Below are 23,791 nucleotides of genomic sequence, written 5' to 3'. Positions count from 1 at the left end.
GTTGGCTTCTGTAGTGGATTGTCTGGTGAAGGATCTCCGTGGTTGTATTTATTTTGTACAGGCACAACAAGCATTTCTCTTTCGTGTTTTGAAGGCCTGGCTGAAAGCCACCTTGCACCAATTGAAAGACTCTTGTTGTCTTCAGGCCAGGTGTTGCTGAGCAAGATGCATAGGTGTATGCACGCACGTATGTATGACTGGTAAATAAACACTAAAAGCAGCCTTATCTGACTTCTCAAATCACAGTGTATGGATGCCTTTCTGGTGGGCTGTAGAAAGCTGCTCAGGATTTGCACCTTTTTCTTTTTTTGCTTGTTTTTATCTCCTTTTGAGTAATATTTCTTTTTTTTTTTTTTTTTGTGCTTTCCGAATCCCGCTCTTCCATATTGCATTTGAGGAGCTGGAGTTGCTAAAGCAAAATTTCCCAGTAATAGCTCTTGGAAGGAGGGGAAGGAGGAGCTATGTTAAGCATCTTGTGTCAGGATGAGGCCTACCCTCTGGAACAAATTTGAGAAAACCATCAACCTCTGATGAAAGCACAGGATTTTTCCTTGCCAAACCTGGGTTATACTCCTGGCATCAGTGCAGACTCACTGTGTGATGTTGGCTGGATTTGCAGAAACTGATTTTTTTTTTCCAAAATAAATGCCAGGCAGTGTGTGCACTTCTGCCTTTCCTTTGCATGCCTGAATGGCCACGATTTGGGCATGAAATCTTGAGGCTTCAGTCTCTCCTATTGTTTCTTGGGGATAAAACTCCACAATTTTTTTTTTTTCCAGTGTCTGATTTATTAAGAAAGATACTTTATCACAGAATCAGAGAGTGGTTGAGGTCGGAAGGGACCTCTGGAGGTCATCTGGTCCAACCCCCCTGCTTAAGCAGGGCCACCTAGAGCTGGTTGCCCAGGACATCTCCAAGGATGGAGATATTTACAGGGGGACGGCATCATGGGCTTCATGCCTAGTTGACAAAAATTTGGCCTGATAAAGCAATAATATTTATTAAAACATTCAATTTAAAACTAGGATTTTATTGTGAAACACAACCCCAAGCTTAATTCAAATCCGTAAATAACAGCCATGTTTTCAAGTCCTCATTCTGAAGACCAAGGTGCTCCAGGCAACAGGACAAGGGTACTTGGTCAAATGGACAGGCTGAACATTGTTGTTGCCTCAGATACCTCAGTTTCCAGGTGCTCCTTGAAACTGAGCTCCTATGGCAGATTGCAGACATCGCTTTCTAGGACCCCAGGGCAAGGCGGGTGTCAGTAGTGGAGTGGTGCCAGCACCTGTTGACTTGTGAGTTTAGGAGTCTACGTGACTGCATCCACAGTCGGAGCCACCTAGGAGGTTATTGGAGAGATCAGGGGAGTTTGTTCCAGTATCGAATTTTCTTATAACCATTGCTGATAGAAGGTTCCTTTTAAGAATGACTTATTTTAGAAAGGTAGAAAGTCCTTCTGATGACTGTGATGATAATGTCTTTCTTAGGTGTCTTCTCACCATGAGCATCTATTTCTTTGTCTCTCTTTGCATGTGTGCTGTGAAGGTTAAATTTGTTACTCAACCCTGGCTTTAGGGTCTGGTGTATATTTTGGTGCTGATGTGCATCTGGAGCACACAGTCCAGTGCTTGGTGTACGCAAACCAAGCTCCTCTCCAGCCTTGTTTGCAAAAGCTCAGCCCGCACAGGCACCCACCTCCATCATCATCAGATCTGTCCGTAATTTTCATCATCCCTTATGCCATGCATAGGATCCCAAGAGGAGGAGGAGGGTGGACTCCACACGCAGGGATAACGTGATTCCTCTGATGAAATTGGATCCAAGGATAATTTTCTTTGACCAGCATCTGAGATTTTTCAATGCTCAATTTGCCTCTTCATTATAAAGTTACCCTAAATAACATTTCCAGGTGTGTTTGCTTCCAGGTAGCTAGAAAAAGAAGAAAGAGGCTCTCTTCCTGCCAAATCATAGCACAAAAAAAAAATATGCTCATGTATGTATAAAGCAAGAAAACTTGAGTAATATCCCATAGGTCAGTACTTCTCCCTTGTTCACCCTGATGCATCAAAGCAGTCCATGGAAAATACTATTACCTGGGGCTGGTCCTCATTACTGAGAGAGGTAAAAAGTGCTGGGCTGGCATATTGAAATTTTACATCTCATCTTTCATGCCATTTCTTACTGATGCATTTGGTTTTCTTCTTTTCAAATATGATTATTTTTTTTAAAAAAGTAGTTTATAGTATAAAAAAGAAAATAAGTACTTCATTTTCCCCTAAATGATTTTAATGATGACTTACATGGCTCCAGAAAGCAGTTTGAAAGGCGCTGTGGGCTCCTTTGAAGACAAGTATCATCTTGATATAAATCAGGAATATTATTTTATAAATATTTGAATAGCTGTAAACTACCAATATTGAGTAAAATGTGATCACTGTCTGGAGAGACCCTTGATGTTTCTATCAACTTCAATATATTTTAGTAGCAAATCTACAGAGACAATCTTAAAAATGGTACTAATTTGGGGGAATGAGCCACCTTCAAGCATCAGTGGCTTCAAGATACTGTTGAAAGCAGCCTTTTCCAAATTAAACAAAAAACAGCCTTGAAACTAAGAACTCCATTTTACTTGCACTAAGTTTTACTGTTTTGTGGGGGTGTGTGTCCCTATTTGGTTGTGTATTTGCTTAATTATTGTAACTTTAGACGAAAAACAACTAAAGACCAAAATATGACTGCAAGTTAATTAAAATTAGCCATTAGATTAGGTAGTAGCATTGTTGCTCTCATCTTGAATTGATTTCTTCCTGGGCAATTTAATCAATTAAAAAACATGCCTACAATAATGTATAGTCTGCTAATAAAATATGTTAGCACTTACGGAAGCATCCCTTAAAAATCAGCCCTTCTCTCGGAAGCCATGAGTGTTAAGAGGGTTGAGAAGAAGCACTATTAGCAGCTTACCTGAGTCCATCTGTGGCAGTCTTACGAAGCAGAAAAATACTTCAAATTAAGTTCACGTGTCTCTAGAAATGGGTTTGTAAGAGGGGAAGCATCAAGGGAAATGTTGACAGATATTTAATTATAATGGCAGTAGTGGCTGTTGCTGTGTTAATAGCATCTGGCAGCAGAGTCACCGCCATCTGTTAATGCCCTGAAATTCTGATACAGTGCATCCTTTATGGAGGAATTAACAATAATTAACGAATCTATCAAATGAAATCACCTTGATTGGATGACAGCTTTACCTTGATAATGATTAATTGCAAAATAATGGGGAGTAAAATGTCCACTATTCGCCTTTTTGCTATAGACTAGCTAATGCCACTATCCAAGTACAGCATCCTGGAGGGTTTGCTTTTTAGCTTGTGGTGTGAGACATCATTTAGTGCATCTTTGTTAAATAATCCTTATAAGCAGAGCTAGAAGAAAACCAAACTTTTGCATCTTAATTTCCATTTGCAACAGGTTAGGACTCTAAAACCAGTTGCAGTTCTGTTGATGCGTGGTAACTTATTTAATGTTAAATAAGGGAGAAAATGAGGTTAGAATGACAGAAGTGACCCTTCAAACAAAGTCTAGTCAGCATGGAAGAGCAATCTGACTACCTTAAAGCATTTGGGGTTCCTTTGTAAGCTCAATGTTAAAATCCAAACTATTCATTTCTGATGAATCGGTTTGTCTTCCAAGTGATGGGGAAATATACTCCATTTGTATTTGGAAGAATTATTTTTTAATATCTGTTTTTATCAAAGGCAATATTTTGGTCAGTGTCATGAAATATCACTGCTAAAAATAGTACCTATAAACCAAGCAACGAGCCAATTCAAGGTCTGGGTGGGTTTTATTTTTCTCTTAACTCCTCTTTTTCTGTTCATTCCTGCTGAGCAACAGATGGAGAAGGTGGCATACTCTGATTAAATAGAAGACTAGTAAGTAATAGGTAATGGAGGTGTGTTAATTACCGGAAGCAATAGGAGGGAAAGAGTAAATTTTGTGATCTTGAAGTCAAGTAAACTGGAATTTTATTTCTGTCTTCCCGTGTGAGTCAGTTAATATTCTAAATATTGCTCTGGGACCCACAGAGAGAAGGGAACATATATTTTCCTTGTGTCTTTCTATTTGTTCCTAAGTGACAGAAGTTTCTTTAGGCTGGGATTTGTGCTGATTCCAGGTACTGATAGAGCTGTGCTGACGCCAAACCACAAGTGGAGGTGTGGAAAGCCGGGTTTCCACTGCCTTGATTTATCACAGCTCCTGACGCAGGAGCTGTAAATCAGAGCTTCCCTTCTCTTTTAATTGAGGCAATGGATTCGCAGCAGTTTTTCGCTGGGGAAAGGTCTGTGCCTCCAGGGTGACGGTATGCAGAGACAGAAGATAGCCCAAAATTCACCTTGTGTTGCAGTAGGTGGGTAGGAGGTGCTATGGCTCCAAAACCTACCTACGTCTGGACCATCCAGATGTGCCATCCCAGATGTGTAGTGCGGACCATTCCCTGTTTCTGCCTGTGTTGTGGCAAATGAACTGGTGGAGCAGATTTGAGGATAAAGGCTCACCTGATGCATGAGGTTCAGATTTAGCTGATTTCTGGTTTTGGTGTCTTCTCCCTGAGACCTGTCCCTCTTTTTATTTTGCTTGACAGTTGTGTGAGTCATACATCAACTCATCTGAATTGTATGACTATGTACATGTATGTACAGCATGCATGTACATAGTCATCCCAGTTAATACCGTTAAAATTAGAAGATGCTTTGAAAGGAAGTAGTTTCACCTGCTGCTTTGACTTGACATCGTAGGCAGATAATGGCTGGTGGGATGTAACATACAGAGATGTTTCTTAAAGCTCAGAAGAAAGGCTTGTTTCCCACTGTTATTTTCATGCAAGACACAGTTTTCTGTTTAGGAGGATTAGAAGATATGCATTAAGCAGTGTTAAATATGCTGAGGCAGTTGATGTTTACAGCCCTTGTAGAATTATTCATTAAAATATTAACTGCTAGACAGCCTAGTTTTTTCAAATTCAGTGATTTAGTAGCCCTCTTAAAAATCATGTTGTGTTATTCAGACATTCAAAGACTAAATAAGACAAAACAAAACTACCAAAATTACCCACGAAAGCACTAATTTTTGGGTTTACATTTCTTAAATTGTCATGGGCATGATGTGCCTAAAAAATTCACATGGATTTGTGGAGCGGGTGAGCTGTAAAATTTGACTCAGCTCTCTCCCATCTGTACCAGCAGCTTTTCCTAATACACAGTGCTGGGAAGATCTGGCAGGGGCTGTATCCTTCTCCAGGTTTTTGCAGACAATAGGTACGTGTGTGCACTAAGCTTTGGTTTACAGAAACTTTTGGCATGAGGACAAGATGTTACCTTGGAAGTGCTGGCTCTCAACTAAACTCTCTTTCCTCCCCGTGCCTTTTTTAAGATGTTTTTAATGGCTCTGGTCCTCTGTGGAGGACATGGTTCTGTTCTTGTCTATAAACATATTCTGGTTTGCTTCCTTGAGCCCCTTGTGTCCAATTTTCTGGCTGAGCAGGTCAAGTCTGCCATTCCTGCTCTTCACACTCGCATGTTTGATGTATGCTTTCTCCCACATATGATGTGCCTACAGCTCTGGGGTGACTCTGGGGCTCTGCCTTTTCAGTGCTTTGTCTTCCTTTGTTAAAGGTGCCAATTAATGTTACCATGGACAAGACTCTGTGAGGAGCCCAGCCACAGCTGCACACCTCATTTTCCATGGACCACTGGAGAGTTACTAGTCAGTGCGATGTTTGAGCACTACCCGTCCGGGCTGGATTTCGCCTGGTGACCTGGAGGCAATCCCCCAGGCCACCGAGCCCATGACATTTAAAATTGCCCACCTGGGGCCGTTGCATCAATTGTGTTGCCTTTAATTTTGTTTTTGATGAGCCTTTCTCATTCAGCTGTACAGGTAGAAGAGCCTGAACCCAGCAGAGCGTGACACTGTGATGACAAATGCTTGTCGCACTTTGTGTGTTTCATAAATACTGACGGTCTCTCTGTTGCATGTTTTTTGTGTGTTTCAGGAAAAAAGTGCCAGTTCAAATGTAAGACTTAAATCTAATAAAGAGATCCCAGGATTAGTACATCAACCCAGAGCAAAGTAAGTTCAATTTTTTTTCTTTAATAGCAATAAAAATAAACACAGGATTAAGCAGTAACTGTGAGATTCCCAATTATGGCCTAGAGAAAACCAATTGGTGGTTCCAGCAGCTCTAAAACTGTACCCAATTTAAATAAAATAGGTAAGGTCACCTGTGTCCTGATACCAACAGCTCAGCTGGCCAGCACTTTGTGCTGGCATCTCTGCAGCATCCTGTCCTTTGCACGGCTAAAACGCGGGACTTAAAAATGTGTGAGATGCATCTTGCGGTGCCTTATAGGAGTACCATACTGTGTTATTTCTCAGCTTTCTGTACAACTTCCACATAAACAAAATTGTATATGCACTAATGTTCTTAAGTACTGTCGGCTAAGTTCCCAGGGAAGTTTTTGGTAGCTCTTGATTTAGGTTAGCAGCTGTACTGGCTGGGATTAGGAATGGTAAACTTCATCCTTTTAAAACAGTCAGTTTGTTCCTTAAAATGAGGGTTCTTGTGTAGCTGAGAGTTTCTCCGTCCTTCACTCACAGTTCTGTGCTGTACCCTGGCTGACATCAGTCAGCGTTACATAGGCCATGAAATATTTAACTCCTGTGACAGAGTTGGTTATTGATATTAGTAACTAATTTCTTATCTAAATCACTTACATTTTAATCACTAATTGGATTGAAAATAACAGATTAGACGGAATCATGTATCGGGTTCATACCCGAAATGAATGTGATAAAAAAAGAAGTTATCACAAAGAAGTGATGAAGCTTTGCTGTTGGATTTTGAACAATAGTAGAACTGCTGTTCTTTATGCCGTGCCTTCAGGGCACTTATTAACTTAAACTTGCTGCATACCAAGTACATTGTACACATTTTCAAGTCTGGAAACTTCAGTAATTTCCTAATGAGCTGACAGTATAATTCAGCCTCCTTTCAAAAGGAAAAAATCGAGTGCTTCAGATGTAATTGCAAAGAAGTTCACAGTAGGGAGGTGGAGGTAAAATCATCCTTCAGTAAAGCTGTACTTCATTATTGTGGCATGGTCCTTCCCAGCAGGGTCAGATATGTATTTAAGATGCTCTAACAGGAGACTAATCAGCCTGGGCTAAAAAAGGGCTGTTTCTTTTGACGGGTCATCTCTTCTGGTGTATCCAAGGCAGAGAGGCTGCGTGGAGTTGGAGTGTCGATTCTTTCATCAAACTCTGATTTTAAAAGTCCCCACAAAAATCAGAACTGACCTTAATTCACCAAAAAGCCTAAAGGCATTGCATTGGCAGAAGTTTCTGTCACAGTTCTGTGAAAATAAGGACATTGGGGTTGTTGGGTAGAACCTCTGCTGTTTGCCTGAGCCCTTGCTGTTCACCCAACATACCATTGGATTTCTGTTTATAAAGTGACTACATGTGTTTGAGTTTCTAATCACCAGGTCAGCACGTATCTGTTATCATGTGCACATTTTTTGTTAATGTTTATCATCTAAAAGCCTTGATAATTCTGACTGCAAGGCAGGGGGTATTGGCATTATATGGAAAAGGGCTACTCTGCTAGAAGAGCAGAAATTGATAGATAAATCATCAGACACATCTTGTAGGACCATTCTTATAGAACAGGTGTTGCTTCAAAACAAAACGTGGACTATGTACCATGTTCATGCCCGATGAAGGGAGTTTTAAAATGTCGGCTATAAAAGTAAGATTGAGGGCCCTTCCCTTTTGTAGGAGGATTTAGATTTTTACGTCTAGAGCCCTAGACTCTATAGTGTATGTAGGGAGCCAGCAGTAGATTTACAGGGGTCTTTGACAGAGGATAAAGGGGTTGGTTCTTCCTCTTCACACTGAGTGCTGGTACTTGCCATACCTTGGTGGAGCTCCATCCCTGCACCCTGCCCTGAGCTCTTGGGCACTTGCTCTGTTTGCTCACTCTCACAACTGACTCTGCTGACACCTTTAGCCTATGTGATCAAGTATACTCCATCAAGTACCTTGAGACATGGTTATAACTCAAGGACTACCACAGCCCTGAAGCATAAAATAAAAGAAGTAGTGTTTTATACTATTTTGCCCTGCTAAATCACAGACTTACAGAATGGTTTGAAATGGAAGAGACCTTTAAAGATCATCTAGTCCAACCTCCCTGCCATGGGCAGGGATATTTTTCACTAGACCAGGTTGCTCAGAGCTCCGTCCAACCTGACCTTGAACACTTCCAATGATGGGGCATCCACGACTCCTCTGGGCAACCTGCTCCAGTGTCTCGTAAAACATTTCTTCCTTATGTCCAATCTAAATCTACCATTGTTCAGTTTAACGCCATTGCCCTTTGTCCTGTCATTATAGGCCTTAGTAAAAATTCTCTCCTTCTTAAAGTACTGAAAGGCTGCGGTAAGGTCTCCCCAGAGTCTTCTCTCGTCCAGACTGAACAACCCCAGCTCTCTCAGCCTTTCTTCTTGGGAGAGATGTTCTAGCCCTCTGATCATTTTCGTGGCTTCTTCTGGACCTGCTGTAACAGGTCCATGTCTGACTTGTGGTGTGGCCCCCAGAGCTGGACGCAGTGCTCCAGCTGGGGTCTCACAAGAATGAAGTCAAAGGGGAGCATCACCTCCCTTGCCCTGCTGGCCCCACTACTTGTGATGCAGTCCAGGACACAATTGGCTTTTTGGGCTGCAAGTCCACATTACCAGCTTGTGTCCAGTTTGTCACCCACCGGTGTCCCAAAGTACTTCTCCACAGAGCTGCTCTCAATCTATTCATCCTCCAGTCTGTACTGATGCAGGGGGTAAAGGTCCCGTCTGTTGGCAAATGGTGTTTTGTTGGCCTGCCACAAAACATCTGAAAATGCATTCTCATGCCTGCTGATGTGCTTCTTACGGGCAAAAGTAAATCTACATTTCTGTTTGGGGAGAGCTTTTTCTTCTGGAGGGATACCCAAGAACTGTACTTAGAATTGCTGGTTTTCTGATTCTTCCAGTTGTTCGTTAACTCTAGCAGTTCCCCACCTTGCCATAGATTTTATAATTTTACACGGCTCCTCAAAATACACACCGTGTATTCGTGTGCGTGTTGCACCTCTAAATCGTAGGGTAATTTTACTGCCCACCAATCTTTTCTGACAATCATGGCCTGCGAGGGTTTTAGGACCTCTGCTGGCACTTTTCATGTGTGACAACACAATATTCATATTTTTCCCCCCATTCCTTTACTTTTCCTTACAAATTATGGTTGGAGTGAGTCACTACAGTATCATCTCATTTTATTGGAAACTGGATCTATGATGTTGCAAAGGCAAGAATATGTTTCTAGTGCTTACCTACCCAGAAAGGGCTGTACTGCCTTAAAGTCCCTCTCCAAGACATCTGAATAAGCAGATGATGGGGTCGACTGACCCAAAGAGGCATTTATTTTTTTTCCCCATCTCAGGTCGAAGTGGGAACCTGAGGGACAGGCAGGCAGCTGGGGACAAAAACTCACGCAGCCACTGAAAGGTGAATTGTTCCCTCTCCTGAATTACCAGCTTTAGGTTTTAATGCCACTTCTCAGACCTTCTCTTCTGAACTGAGCCTTCATTTATGTCCAGCATAAGCAAATCATTGTATACGTTCATCCTGATAGCAAATGAAGTATGAATGCTAAGCTTTGTAGGAAAGTGCAGTGTGTTGTTGGGCACTTGGGCGAAGTGTTAACTCATTACAGCTGAAAGGATCATAGCAAGGAAGAGGACTCAGGGGTGGGAATTCAGCAAGCTAAACCAGCTTTTGGTGTCGGAGAAAATCTCCAAGAGCTCTGTATCCTTCTAATCATTTGGCATCACTGTTAGCACTGGCACCAGTCTCCCATCCTTCCTTTTTTGCATCTCTGTTTGTCCCACACTGAGTTTCTGGCACATTTCTCCAGCCCCGCAATGGGCCCAGGCACTTTTCCCTGCTTTGGGTCGAGAGGATGCTTCAGTTTCACCTTCCTGGAGGGGTATCGCTATTTCAGGAAGGAGGCTCTTACCATCCCTTAACATAAATAAAGCAGACACACCCCAAATACCGTCTGCCATGCATCCTCATCTTTGTCTCCTCATCCTTTCCTTTGTGTCCAACCTTCCTGTATTTTTAGCTTGTAGGTCCCCCTTGGGGAAGGGCCTGTTGTGTCACCATCAGCATTTTACAGCCAACAAGTAAGAGTATTTTCCAGCCATCTTCACTAATGCAAAATTGTATCACTTAACCCCTCATCCTCTTGGTGCTGCAGAATTAATTGAAGTGAATAGTCGGCTGGGTCCATTCAGGAAGCAGTAAGGGCCACCCAGCTGGGAGGGGAAGGACCAGCCTGAGCTTGTAGATGTGCCTGGCTGTTGAGCACAGAACCCAGCTTTGGAAAGGCAGACAGACCATCCAGTGCAAGACTTTAATCTTGTGTTGTAGGCATCTCATTTTGTGGTGGTGATGTCAGCTGTCTTGGAAGATCTTCTGTCTCGACACAGAGGGGTCTCTCACTTTCCTAAGGAAAGGTAGCAGGCAATTAAGTTTCTGCGACCTGCCTGGAAAAGGGAATAGTCTCCTCGGGATGCACATGGATCCTAGGTACCATCCCAAGTGTAGCATGCATATACAGAACCAAATGCAATAGTCTTTTTTCAGAAAAAGAAAAAAAAAGATTAAAAAAAAATGTCATTCTAGTAATTGTATAAAGTGATTTATGTTTCACAGTGGTAAAAACTTACATCTGGGTCCCTCAGCAACTCTGAACTGCAGTACTGGTATTTAAAATGGAAGAAATCCTGTTGGTACTGATACTCTTCCTTTGCTTTTCAGCATGCACATCTCTGAAAGCCAACAAGAATTCTTCAGAATGCTTGATGAAAAAATTGAAAAGGTAAGTAACAATAAAGCAAACACACATTTTCACTCAGGGGTTGGACACACAGGTTTCCTGGCTCCATGGGGAGGACAACTGTCTGTTGCAGTGCTCCATGTTCTCCAGTCCTTGGAGGGACTCTGGTCCAAAGTACCCCTTACCACTCATGGGTTAGATAGTTCAAGCGTAAAGAAGACCAGAAAGATAAAGAAGTTGCAGGAGGTATTGGAAAGAAACCTTTGTTTTTTGGAAACATCACCAGTCTAGGATGAATGGCAAATTAACTCAACACAAATGTTCAGGATATACATGGACTGCTGGATAAAGGAGAAGAGCAAAGTGGGGTTTTATGCCCTTAGTGATTTGTTCTTTCATTTCATCTCTGTAAGAGACAACTGGATTCTTAATGCTGGTAGTATCTGGCATACCCTGCTTATTTCTTGCTGAGTCTCTTCAAAATAGCTCCCAGCTCTAAAGGTTGTGAATAGTGTGGCTGTATGTACGGATAACCCTGCCTCAAGACCTACTAAGTAAAATAATGATGCTGGAGACGTTTTGAAGAAGAGGATGAATAGTTCATTGTCTTGATAGCAGCTTTCAGGTGTTTCACAAGTCTTTTACATGAGAATGATCTCCCAGCTTCTTTGTCCCAGGAATAAATACAGGCTGGGCAGAGAATGGATTGAGAGCAGCCCTGAGGAGAAGGACTTGGGGTGTTGGTTGATGAGAAGCTCAACATGAGCCGACAATGTGCGCTTGTAGCTGAGAAAGTCAACTGCATCCTGGGCTGCATCAAAAGAAGCGTGGCCAGCAGGGCGAGGGAGGTGATTCTGCCCCTCTGCTCCATTCTGGGGAGACCTCTGCAGACTCACCCTCTAGTGGGACTGCATCCGGCTCTCAGGTCCCCAACGTAAGAACGATATGGACCGGTTGGAGCGAGTCCAGAGGAGGGCCATGAAGATGATCAGAGGGCTGAAGCACCTCTCCTATGAAGACAGGCTGAGAGAGTTGGGGTTGTTCAGCCTGGAAAGGAGAAGGCTCCAGGGAGACCTTATAGCAGCCTTCCAGTACCTAAAGGGGGTCTACAGGAGAGATAGGGAGGGACTCTATCAGGGGATGTAGTGATAGGGTCGGGATAGCAGTTTTAAACTCAAAGAGGGGAAATGTAGATTAGATATCAGGAAGAAATTCTTTCCTGTGAGGGTGGTGAGACACTGGAACAGGTTGCCCAGAGAAGCTGTGGCTGCCCCATCCTTGGAGGTGTTCAAGACCAGGCTGGATGGGGCTTTGAGCAACGTGGTCTAGTGGGAGGTGTCCCTGCCCATGGCGGGGGAGTTGGAACTAGATGATCTTTAAGGTCCCTTCCAACCCAAACCATTCTGTGATTCTATGAGATAGTAGCGAATAGTGGTACCACAACACAGATGGGATTCTGAGACTTCAGGAATTAAGTGGGCTATTTGGATCAAGCCTAGAACAGAAGCCCAAAGCAAGATCTCAGCCTTTGCTTATACCTTGAGCTGCTAGTGACTCACCAATGTACTTTACACTTCATATTTTGAAGTGGTAGATCTTCTTTAATACTTGATATTAAATGTTTGATTCCCAAATTGAAATAAAGTAATTTGTACTCCCAAGTTGTAGTTTTGGGTTGCAGAGTAGGAGGGCAATTTTTACTGTGAAACTCTGAATTTTTGCCAGCACTCTTGGTCTTAGGAGTTGGAGTGCCACAACGGGCGAATATCTTATTTGTCCTAAGCAATAAATTTGCTACACTACTCTAAAAAAAAAAGGCATTTGATGAAAGCAAAAAGTTAGATAGGGGAAGAGTATAAGTGAGAGTGGAAGTGAGGAGGAGTTTGTAGATTCTTGAGAAGAGTATTTCTGTACCGCTGTTTCACAGGAGTAAGATTTTACTTAACCTATATGCATTTAAAAGTAGAATTGCTACGTATCCATAATATATCTGAATCTCCTTTGAATAAATGTATTCACTCTATAAATATTTAGATGCTTTTCTGGACATCATCACCTTCTATAATGTCAAACACAAAATCTCCAGTGAAATGGATTTTCCAAAGATCTATTTTATCTACAGACCAGACCATCTGATGGCTGTATCTAATTATGAATTGAGGTTAGTTTTTGTTTTCGAGATTTGTTTCAGGACAGTAATACCATTTGTTCACCAGCTGCCACATTGAGATGCAGTTGACTGTCTCCTCGCTGTTTGGACCATGCTCCTCAGATGCTTGCAGGTGTTCTCCAGGGCTCTTGTACTAATTTATCTTCTAGATCAGGAGATTGCCTATTTAGAGAGAATACACAGTATAATCTGTCAAAGAGAGATAGACAGCTTCTGTGCATTTCAAGCTGCTGACAGTTGATGAGATTGGCAGGGGTTAATGCACAGCTGAACACGGGATTTGCTTTCTCTGGGGACCTCCTGTGCCTGAGGAAACAGGCTTCCTAAGAGAAGTTTTGGGGTTTTTTTTAATTAATCTTTGCCCACAATACGTTGTTTTTCTAGATATCTGCCACAAGTGCCAAACAGATTAGAAAATACAAGGTGTTTTGTTTGATCCCTAAATAGTATTTTGAGTCCCTTTTCCAGGAAAATGGAGGACAGCAGTCGAACAATTAAAAGAATTAAATCACTGAGCAGCTTACCAGTTACAGCTGAAATAGTCTGCAGAAGTGTGGGCCGTTGCCTATTATTGATGAGGTCCCAAAACATGTTGTAAAGGTCACTTGGTAACTGTGGCCGTGAGTAGTGTTGGACTTGTAATGGAGACATGCTGTCCCATCACTGACTTCCTGGGCTGTGTCTATAGAAACTCTACAGCCAGAAGCAAAACATCCCTCAACTTGTGTTGAAATCCCAAGGGGTGTTAGGTCATCTAATACAAATCAGTAACAACAACTCTAACGTGTGTGCTACAAATTAGAGAGGAAAATTAAATGTCCATTTAGGACTCAGCAAAACGATTAAATGGACAGGAAGGTCATTTCTGCAATCAAAGTGTGAAATGGAAGGAACACAGGCTGGTGTTTTAGCAACTGAAAATATGAAGTACTTATGAATCCTACAGATCAAAAAAAAGCCTTAATGAAATGGTCTGGAGAATTTCTCTAAAAGTCTAGCAGCTGTCGGTACCCAGCACGCGCTCCTGACTGCCTCTGCAGGCACAGTGAAGCTCAACTCTGTTCTGCAAATGCCACCCAAAGGTAAAAACCAGAATGTCAACCCCAGCGCACGAAGCTTCTGTCTACCAAAATTCAGTGTCAAAACACTGTGAGGCATTCAGAGGGAGACATCTGTTGCTATCTCTGTGTGAGTGGCTGTCCCTGCTCAGAGAGCTAGAGCTGAGCTTGCTTGTATGGAACTGCATGTGATTATGGTAATTCAATTCTGAGGGCTTGTTGGAAGGAGGAAATGCTGAAATGAAGGCTCGGCACCGAATGCCGAGGTAGGACTGACGGAGAGTGTAAAAGTCAGCCCCACACATGGGCTTAGATGTTCCTTCTGCTAGAGACAGCCCAATCATTTCAGAGCCAGCTGAATTTGAGCTTTAAAAAAAACCCAAAACCTGATGAGAAGCCAGAGATATAAAATTATGTAGGAGGTTGGGAGTAGCTGGGTAGAGTTAAGCAGTCAACAGCACAGGAAACAGTAGGTATATGTCATACGTAGATGTCCTATATATATGACATATATATATAGGAGCGCTTCTCATGATGATGTTTCCATGGTGAAGCAACATGCATCCAAACAGATAGGAAACAGGTGATTGAAAGGTTGAACAGATCTCAGCGCAGCTGTGGGATGGTTTTCATGTGATGGGATGGATGCTGATGTGGTGGCAGAGGGTGAGCACAGCTTCGGGACAACACCAAGGCTGGATGTGCACTGCACCAGGAGAGACGAGGAAAAGGAGAGACCGAGTCACCTGTGAGCAGCATGAGGCCCGAGAGTTGTGGTGAAAGCTGGCTCAGAAGTGCTCCCGACATCTGCCAGCAGCTGTAGCTAGTCCTCTTGGGGTTTCACACACACTGAAGTTACTGTGAGTAGAGTCACGGGCTTTGCTTTTGGAGACAAAAAGGCACACGCATACAAAGAGTTTGGGAAGAAAACGAAGCAGAGACAGGCAGCTCACCTGGTGACAGCTTTATCATCGTTTTTTGAAAATTAGGCTTGCCTAAAGTTGTGTAAATATATTCCAGCAGAGGATGAGCAACAGGTTATAGCAGCAATTAAGCTCGAGGAGAGAGCCCCCGCAGAGTAAATTAGAAAGACGTGGGTCAGAGGTGCAAGCGATTTGCTTAAGCTGAGAAACCAAGGCAGAAATATGACTTTGGAAACCCATGAAGGAAGCAGAAAGCGACTGACACATCCCTCTTAAAGTGAAGGCAGCAGCCACTGGATAAATCCGAGATCATCTGCATGATGCCCAGAAGAGGAGAATTGGGCCCCACCAGCTGAGCTGGGACGGGGAAAGTAGCTGCACTCATCGCTGTGTGATAAATCTGGTTTTGAAATGCCATCTCTGACTGAGAAGATAAAAATGTTTCCTGGTAACAGCATCCCTGTCTGCGTGACACCTGGTGTTTTCTGCCGGCTGCAGTGAGAAACTGTCACAAAATTAGGCTGTTTGTATTGGTATTCAGGCAAGTAAATTAGTTACCTGGGTTCTCTCTAATCTAATAGTACAAGGACTAATTTAGTCAGATACTGGATATGGATTCACAAAGAGTGAAATTCTCCAGCCTTTTGGGGTTTTTTTTCCTTCCTACATCTCAACTTTACTTGGACCCCGATTGCCAGGACCACATGCAAACTCTACTTTACCCCCTAAAAAGAAATACCATTATTTGAACAGGACCATTCAGAGCAGAGAGTTAATCCTGGGCACAGTCTTTGCAGGCTTAAGTCTGTAGACTTGAGGGGGCCCTGTCCCACCAGGGCTTGCATGAAAATAGGAAACAAAAACAAAATTAAAAGCTGTGACATATAAAATGTTGAATGCGGAAAATTTGCCCAATTTAGCACCTGCTAGTGAAAGCATCTCGATGGTGGCTATCACAGAAAATGGTCTGAGAAACGACTGCTTTCTCTGAATCCTACATACAGAGCAGCAAAACAATCGTCAGAAATTATCTCCTTTAAGTATATGTTATTACTGCAGGCTGTGGCACAGTGTGTAGGCAGCTGTCTTACTGTAGGAAAAAATACCAAGGCTGAGGTATAACTGAACAGTTCACAAGCAGTTTCTAGGATTATATCTGGGGAATGTACCCCCAGAAAAAAGCATCTCTGGCTTTACGGTTTAAAACAAAACAAAACCAAACAATCCGGGTAAGCTGTACAAGAGGAAATCATCCCCAGTCCCATCATTGTAAGTTGTTTCCTACATGGCTACAGCAGCTTATAAAAAATAACCACAATGCAAACGTGCTCATGGAAAAAAAATGAGATTAAAAAATGTTGTAGCACGTGAAGATGTCTTGCTGCAAACTCTCGTGCGGCTGGTGGATAGCCCGAGCCCGAGGCATGGTGTTTCTGCTGCCGCAGGGCATGTTTTTTGGGTCAAGAGATAACTTGGTCTTGAACGCCGGTGTCAGAGTCGGTTTGCAGGGGTTTCTCCACCAATCCACACACCTGGCTGCTGGCAGCCGGGTTGGAGACGACTGTTTCGTTGTTGGAAGCCATGGGAGAGATGCCCAGTGGCATCCCCTCGTTAGTATACTGGGCATGAAAACATGGGGGGAAGACACAATGCAGCCTCTTGTATCACATTTAAAGAGTGCTGTTAGAAATAGGGGGAGGGAAGGTTGCTACCCGAAACGCATGCAAGGGTAGAATTATTAGGCTAAAACTCATTAGCAAAGTTGATTGCTTTTAATGACTCTATTGATTTTTCTCTAACAAAATAAGAAACGGACAAAAATTAGCACAGTATACAATTATTTAGTGCCGCCTCCCAGCATTTTCTTCCCATCCTTTCTGTGAGTGCTGTAAACAAAACCAGATTGATGAAGAACGTTCCCACCGCGGAGCCAGGCTAGCGTTTCCCAGCGCCGACCCTCTCCTCTGAAAGGGGCCTCTGTGTCCTGCAAGCCCTTTCAGCAGTCGCAGAAGAAAGGGCTGCTTGGTGCAGCTCATTTCCCTCTCCCGGGCCAGCCGGCCTCCTCTTCCTCCTCTCCTGGCCAGGGCCGGGGCGTGAGGATGCTGGTGCCAAGCTGCAGAGCTGTGGCGGAAGAAGCATCTCCTGAGCTGCCTTCTCTCCCTTGGCAAGTGCGCCAGCCGCACAAAAGGCTATTGAACCAGGAAGGCTTCTGCATTCGGGCAGTGTGGGGTTTTGATTATCGGCGTGTCACCCGCAACAATGGGGAAAAGGGCTTTTCCTGTGATTTTTTTTTTTTTTTCTTCGTCTTCTTTTTTTTTTCTCTAAAAGGATATCATCAGCCGTGATGCGTGCCCGGGTAGGGGCATCAGGTTGGCAGTGCTATCTAGATGCAGTGAGGGGAGAGAACAGGGGAATGAGCCCTTCTGGTTTGGGTACAAGCAGCAGGAAAGGAGCATAAGGCTTTTTGTTTAATTACCTTAAATTCACACAGGTGTGTTAAGGTGTTTCTGTGGACATCTACGGAAGTTGAAAGTTGGATTTTGAAACTGCAGGGGAGGAAGACGGGATTTCTTGGGAATTACCTAAACTTGGATGTGCATGTTCCCTTTCTCATCTTCCTCAGTGTAGTTCATTTACGCTATCAATCATTAAAACTTAATTAATAGCCCATAGTATTCAGGGGTATTAAAGGATGGCCCATATGTTCCAGTTACTAGCTACGTGCTCTGTGCCTATGGCTTCTCTGGACAGGGGAGCCTGCTCCCCTGGGCAGCAGGGGACAGGGTTTGGCCAGAAATCCTGCACCCTCATTTTCCACCCATGATGCAGCTCTATTTGGGGGGGGACAGACGTTTTTTCACCTTCTCTGCTTTTTTCTTTTGCTTCCTGACACTTACCTGCTCCCAAAAAAAAACCCCTCACCATCACTTCAGTCTGAACTCAGATACTACCTCATTCCTCTGCTCCCGTTGTGGTGCTCAGCTGCTGACTGCTGCTTCACGTGGTCAATATTTCAGTGTGGTTTCTTCAGAAGACCTTACCAACTTTGCAAGCTGTTAGCTCGCTGTTTTGAGTGAGGTTTTGCCCAGCCCCACCAGGATAATTTCCTGTCTCAAGCACAGCAGGCCTCTCACTGATTGCAGCTATCGTCTCCTCCAGCATCTATCAAACACCTTGTGAAACAACTGGGGGGGACAAAAATCAACATTTTAAAGTATTTTGCTGGACTGGGGCCATGGTGTTTAGCAGGACCAAAGCAGCCTTCCTTCTCTGCCGGCAGGGAGGTGGAGACCTCTCCTGCCTTTCTGCCCGAGGAGTATGAAGGAGAAACCCCCGTGTGTTGGATTTATAAGCAGCAGGGAAGGCAGCTTTATTCTTTCTCTGATCTTCCTAAGGAACAATGACCTTGTTATTACTGATTAAATTTCAATTAGGGAATAGGCTTTAGACAAAGGCTTTTTGTCTAAAAAAAAAAAAAAAAGAGAATTGTAACTTTTTTTGCTTCCTCGTAGCCTTGTTTCTCCCCTTCCTGCTCTTTTTAGGATGATAAATACCCATTGCTGTGTATTTTCTCAAGAAGACCTCACTTACAGAATCAAAGAATCACAGAATCATGTGAGGTTGGAAGGGACCTCTGGAGATCATCTAGTCCAACCCCCCTGCCAAAGCAGGTCCACCCAGAGCAGGTTGCACAGGAACGTGTCCAGGTGGGTTTTGAATGTCTCCAGAGAAGGAGACTCCACCACCTCCCTGGGAAGCCTGTTCCAGTGCTCTGCCACCCTCAAAGTAAAGAAGTTCCTCCTCCTGTTTAGGTGGAACTTCTTATATTCAAGTTTGTGCCCATTTCCTCTTGTCCTATCCTTGGGCACCACTGAAAAAAGACCAGCCCCATCCTCTTGACACCCTCCCTTTAAGTATTTATAGGCATTGATCAGATCCCCCCTCAGTCTTTTCTTCTCCAGACTAGAAAGACCCAAGTCCCTCAGCCTTTCCTCATCAGAGAGATGCTCCAGGCCCCTCATCATCTTTGTAGCCCTTTGCTGTACCCTCTCCAGCAGTTGCCTGTCCTTCTTGAACTGGGGAGCCCAGAACCTTCAAGAAGATGCTGAAGCACCTGCTTAATTTTCTGCTCCAGGGCTTAGATGCTGTTTCCCTGGTGCTTAAAGACTACTATGTGTTTAAGCTTGCCGAACTGGGCCAGGACGCGTCAGTCCTTGCTGGGCTGAGCCCCACACACTTTGTGTTCATGCTGGAATTAAAGGCCGGGTGTGTGTTGGTGTGTGCCTTTGCACACCAAGATGGGCATGGGAGTACGTGGAAAACAAGGTGTTTGCTGTCACAGCCGATTCCCACCCTCGGCCAAATAAGCTAAGCCTGCCAGAGCGGGGTGGTCCCGCAGGCTGTTTTGCACGGATCTTCCTTCTCCTGAAGAAAGAAAAGCAACATCCTCTTAACTTGCTGTAAAACCCAAGTGAAAGCAAAATCCCTAATTTTGCATGCAAGCTGCCAGCCTGCTCTGCCTTCCCTCCAGTGTTATTCTTGGCGTGTGAGAAATGCGTCCCTTGCCCAGCGTCGCAGCACGTTCCTGCACGTGGCTCTTCAGCGGAGAGGGGCCGTGGATGTGAAGACTTCAGCCAGCCACCGAGCAGCCTCAGGAGCCTTTTTTGATCCCCCTGCTCCCTCGCCATGTCCTTCCCCTTCCCATCAGCGGGTGCGTCGGCAGGCGCTGTACGAACCCGGCTCTGAAGGATTTCCCTGCAAAAAACACAACAGCCTTGGGCTGCATCGGGGCTCCTCGTCTTGCCCTTGGGCGTTAACCGCAATTTGGGCATCGAATTAGCTGCTTGGGTCGGGGTTGCAGGTCCGTGCCGGGCTCGGCGGGTGGAAGAGCTGCATGTCACACTGCAGGAAGGCGTGGGAGGTGTTTCTGGCGTTTCAGGCAGTTCTCACCCTCCTCTTCCTTTGGGCTGCGCTGCCGCTGCCCACACGCGGTGGCGGGAAGGAGCAGGATGCGGGAAGGCTGGGACGGCAGCAGCTCCCTGCCCACCAGCAACTGACGGCCATGGCCTTGAAGGCCACCTCCGAGACAGTGACGTGTCTCCGTCCCCTCCGGCATAAAGATGGAAATAAAGTGTCTGGCAGCAGCAGTCCGGCTCTCGGCAGCCTTCAGGCGGTGGGCGAGAGGCGGTATTTGCACACTGTAGGAAGGACTTCTTTAGCATGCTGCTTTTTAAGCATCCTTTCTTGGCATCCTTTTGAGGAGGAAGGCACTCGGTTGCCATAGAGCAAACCCAGAAGCAGAAGAACAGCAGGAGGAACGGGAAGGAAAAAAGGCAAGACAGCTTTCTTCAGTGTTTTGGGTCTGTTTGAGCCTTTAGTGGCACTGATGGCCCCTGGTGCGGAGCGTAGCGGGGAGCGATGGGCCACAGGGCTCCCTCTTGAGCAGGAAGCTGGGGAACCAGGTAAATGAATCTCCTGGAAATGTCCTGGGCCCCAGTTACTAGTCACTACTGGTGGCTTTCACAGCTCTAAAGCGTGTTGGACAAAGCCTCCGTTGCCACTGGCTTACTCTCATGGTTTTGTCCAAAAGTCCAAACCAATGGTTTGGGGCTTTGCTGCAAATTATTTCAACATTCCTTCTTTCTGAGCCAAATCTTTTACTCTAAAAAAAATTATTTTTTTCTTTCTTTCTGGGTCAGTGATTACTGGATTGAAATTAGGGCTGATTAGTCTCTTGGGGATTTTTTTCAACATACTAAGACAGCCCTTTTACTAATAGTATTGGGCCATAGAGAGCTGCTAAAGCACCGCACGTTCCTGGGTGTGGGCCCTCCAGCAAAGCGAGCTCTGCAGCCGCAGCATCATCAGTGGGACATTCTGGGTGTCAGAGATATTTTGGACTCTGTTCCCAGCACGTACGCCAGCTGTGTATCCCAAATAAACTGATCGAGAAACATTTCTCCCTTTTCTTTTCTTTTCTTTTTTTTTTTATTTTTTTCTTTCACCCTCCTTTTCCCCGGCAGGACAGCGGCATGTTTTGATTTGTGGGGCAACCAGGTATCCCTTCGGTGCATAGAGTTTCACCCATTTAACCACTGCAGTGGTTCTGGTCTCCTCTGCTTACAGGGTGTTGTCGAGCTTTTACACTTTATTGCACGTCTGAGAAAATCGTGTTTTTCCTTTCCTTCTTCTTTGCCAACCCTTTGCTCAGTCGCTGGGATTTTCCATGCAAGGCTCGGGTTATACACCCAGCACACAGGAAACAGTCCAGAGGTTAAGATTTTTGACATATATTTGAGGCACTTGGGTTTTTTGCGCTATGTCTTAGGCGGCTTGTGTGTTGAAAAGCTCAGCTACGGCTGTTTCTGTGTATAGAAACAAGGACAGCGGGTCCCATCGGGTCCTCTTTGCAAGAAACAGATAGTGAGGGACAGGACATGTCTTCTCCAGACCTTCCTGAGGTTAATACATCGGTAAGTGCTGCTGCAAGTCTTGTGTTTGGCATGAGATGGAAGGAGTAACAGGACTGGTCTGTGGTTTTTGAAGCTTGACCTGTTTTCCCCCATTGTGCAAGTGTGATTTCAATATGAATAGTATCTTTTGCTCTTAGGGTAAACTCTTGCTGAGGTTATCAGATGAAATAGTCTTGTTCACAGCAGCTGGCTTGGGTTGCTGATAGGATTACGTGCTTCGTTGCTTTTACTTCGCAGATTACGTTCTTGCAATGGACCTCTTGGGTTGCGTCCATCAGGCTGTATCCATACATAAAATAGTTTTGTAAATCAGTTTATTGGATTCCCCACGGAACTCAATATAGGGGATGAAAATGATGAGTTAACAGTGACAGAAAGGGAAGGGTCTCCTCTCCCAGTTTCGTGCAGATCTTCCAGAAATGGTTGGAGGAGTGTGTGTAAACTCCAGTCCCTATTTTTCAGGTTTCTACCTAGCTCTGAACTTAAATTGCCTAAGTTTAGAGAACTGAAATATATTAATAGCACGTACTTGATTTATGGTTTTCCTGTCTTAAAGTAGTCGTTTACAACTGTCTGGCTCTTTTCCTTACAGGGTCGTGATTATTGTTCAGAAGAGGAGGATGTCACATAGTGCCAATTCTGCCACTCGCGCCAGGAGTACTACTATGTAAATAGATTACAACCCAGTTGAGACCTTTTGGAAGTCTTCTAGAGTGAACAGCACTACATAACAGAAGAAGATAATTTCCACATTATATGCTCCATTCAGTTACAGTGTTTCTTAATGAACAGATGAGGAATATCGCTAAGAACTCGTAAGAAACTGTTTTTGTTGCTGCTAGTTAAAACTTGTTGCAACTTCTCACTTTTTTCTGTGTCCAGATATGCAGCAAATCCTTAAAAGTTAATCCAAAAGACGTTGTTGATTTTATTGAGGCTTCTGGCCTGTTTTCTATCAGATGAGGTAGTGTTATAAAAAGCTTCCATAAGTGAACATTCAGGCATCTAAGAAACACCCTTAAACTGTCTGTCAGTCCGCGTTCGGGCCGGAGTGCTTATTAATGCTGGTGATTTCAAGCTTCGGAGATGGGATGTATTTGCCATGGCAGGCCTTGTTTCTCTGCTGAGAAGAAGCTGGGAAACCATTATCCATTAAAAGCATGTTATCACTGAAATACTGGAAGTGATACAGGAGCAGGAATTTGTATTTTAAGAGGAAAAAGAGTTTCATTTAATAGGTATCTTAATCAAGGACTAAGCTTGCAGTATTGGCTTCGCTGAGCACGAATGGGAGTGTGGTCACAATCATTTTGAATCTCTTTTTTTCTAAGAAAATAAACATTTTACTGTTTTTATGTATTCTTGTCTTTTACCATTCCTACAACACAATGTTTTAAGAGTCTGAGGACAAGGAAGGCAAAACCAGCCCTCCGTGTTGATGTGTCTCTGGATCTAATCTCTTAAAGCAGCTCTGTGCCAACTGGGGGTATCTGTTGCGTGTCCTGTAGAGTTTATTTTTCCATATTATATGGAGAGGATATTGCCTTCTCAAAAGCAGATGTAATATTTTTAACAAATGCTGTCATGAGTAAAAAAAAAAAAAAAAAAAAAGAACCTTAAGGAAAAAAATACACCTTTTGTATTTATTATTTCAAAGAGATTGCTACCTGTGCCAATATTTCTTCCTGCTTTGACCCCATTTGAGGGTGAGGTTTGCATTGCATCCCATGGAGGAACTTTTTCAGGTCGTAGATTTCCGTCTTGTATTGATTTCATTGCTGATGTGTGTGAGGTATGTGTGTGACCATGAGATTGTCATCATTGTCATCTTTTGCTGATGTGGCCAACACTTGAGTGGGGCACTGAGTCCAAAGGCCTTTTCACTGGAACTTCTGAAAATCAGATCCCTTTAAAGGTTTTCAAGTTCCTCAAAAATCACGTGACTTCTGAGAAATCTCTAAAATATTAAGGAATTTCTTGACTGAAGAGATTTCCTCAAATGTTCACCCCAAGTTCACTCCCTCAGTCCCCCGGTCTTCTGACAACCTCAGTTTGAGTTGAGTGGTTGCTGTGTTGCAGGATTGGGACAACTCTAGCACTACCTGCCTTCAGTAGCTTTCCGTATAAAAGCTCAGTGGCAGAGTCCTCTCTGGCAGGTTTCTCCACATGCATCTTTATCCTGTTAGTGGTCAAAAATTGCCAGCAAATTCTCACTGCATTTTGGCAGCT

At 43.9% G+C, this 23,791-nt stretch overlaps 1 protein-coding gene across 1 annotated transcript in view; it reads left to right on the top strand.

Annotated features, from left to right (window-relative positions):
- Positions 1–23,215, top strand: part of C8H1orf21 (chromosome 8 C1orf21 homolog) — a 131,013-nt gene extending 107,798 nt beyond the window's left edge. The window contains exons 4-6 of the mRNA XM_074152303.1: positions 6,056–6,132; positions 10,920–10,980; positions 22,155–23,215. Coding sequence (XP_074008404.1) covers positions 6,056–6,132; positions 10,920–10,980; positions 22,155–22,193 — 177 coding nt within the window. The 3' untranslated portion in view covers positions 22,194–23,215. The remainder of the gene's footprint in view (positions 1–6,055; positions 6,133–10,919; positions 10,981–22,154) is intronic.
- The last annotated feature ends 576 nt before the right edge of the window (positions 23,216–23,791 follow it).

This window comes from Numenius arquata, chromosome 8 (genome assembly GCF_964106895.1).
Source record: "Numenius arquata chromosome 8, bNumArq3.hap1.1, whole genome shotgun sequence".
In the NCBI taxonomy this organism is placed as follows: domain Eukaryota; kingdom Metazoa; phylum Chordata; class Aves; order Charadriiformes; family Scolopacidae; genus Numenius; species Numenius arquata.
Note: the sequence above shows the minus strand (reverse complement) of the source record. Positions and strands in the feature narration are given on the sequence as shown.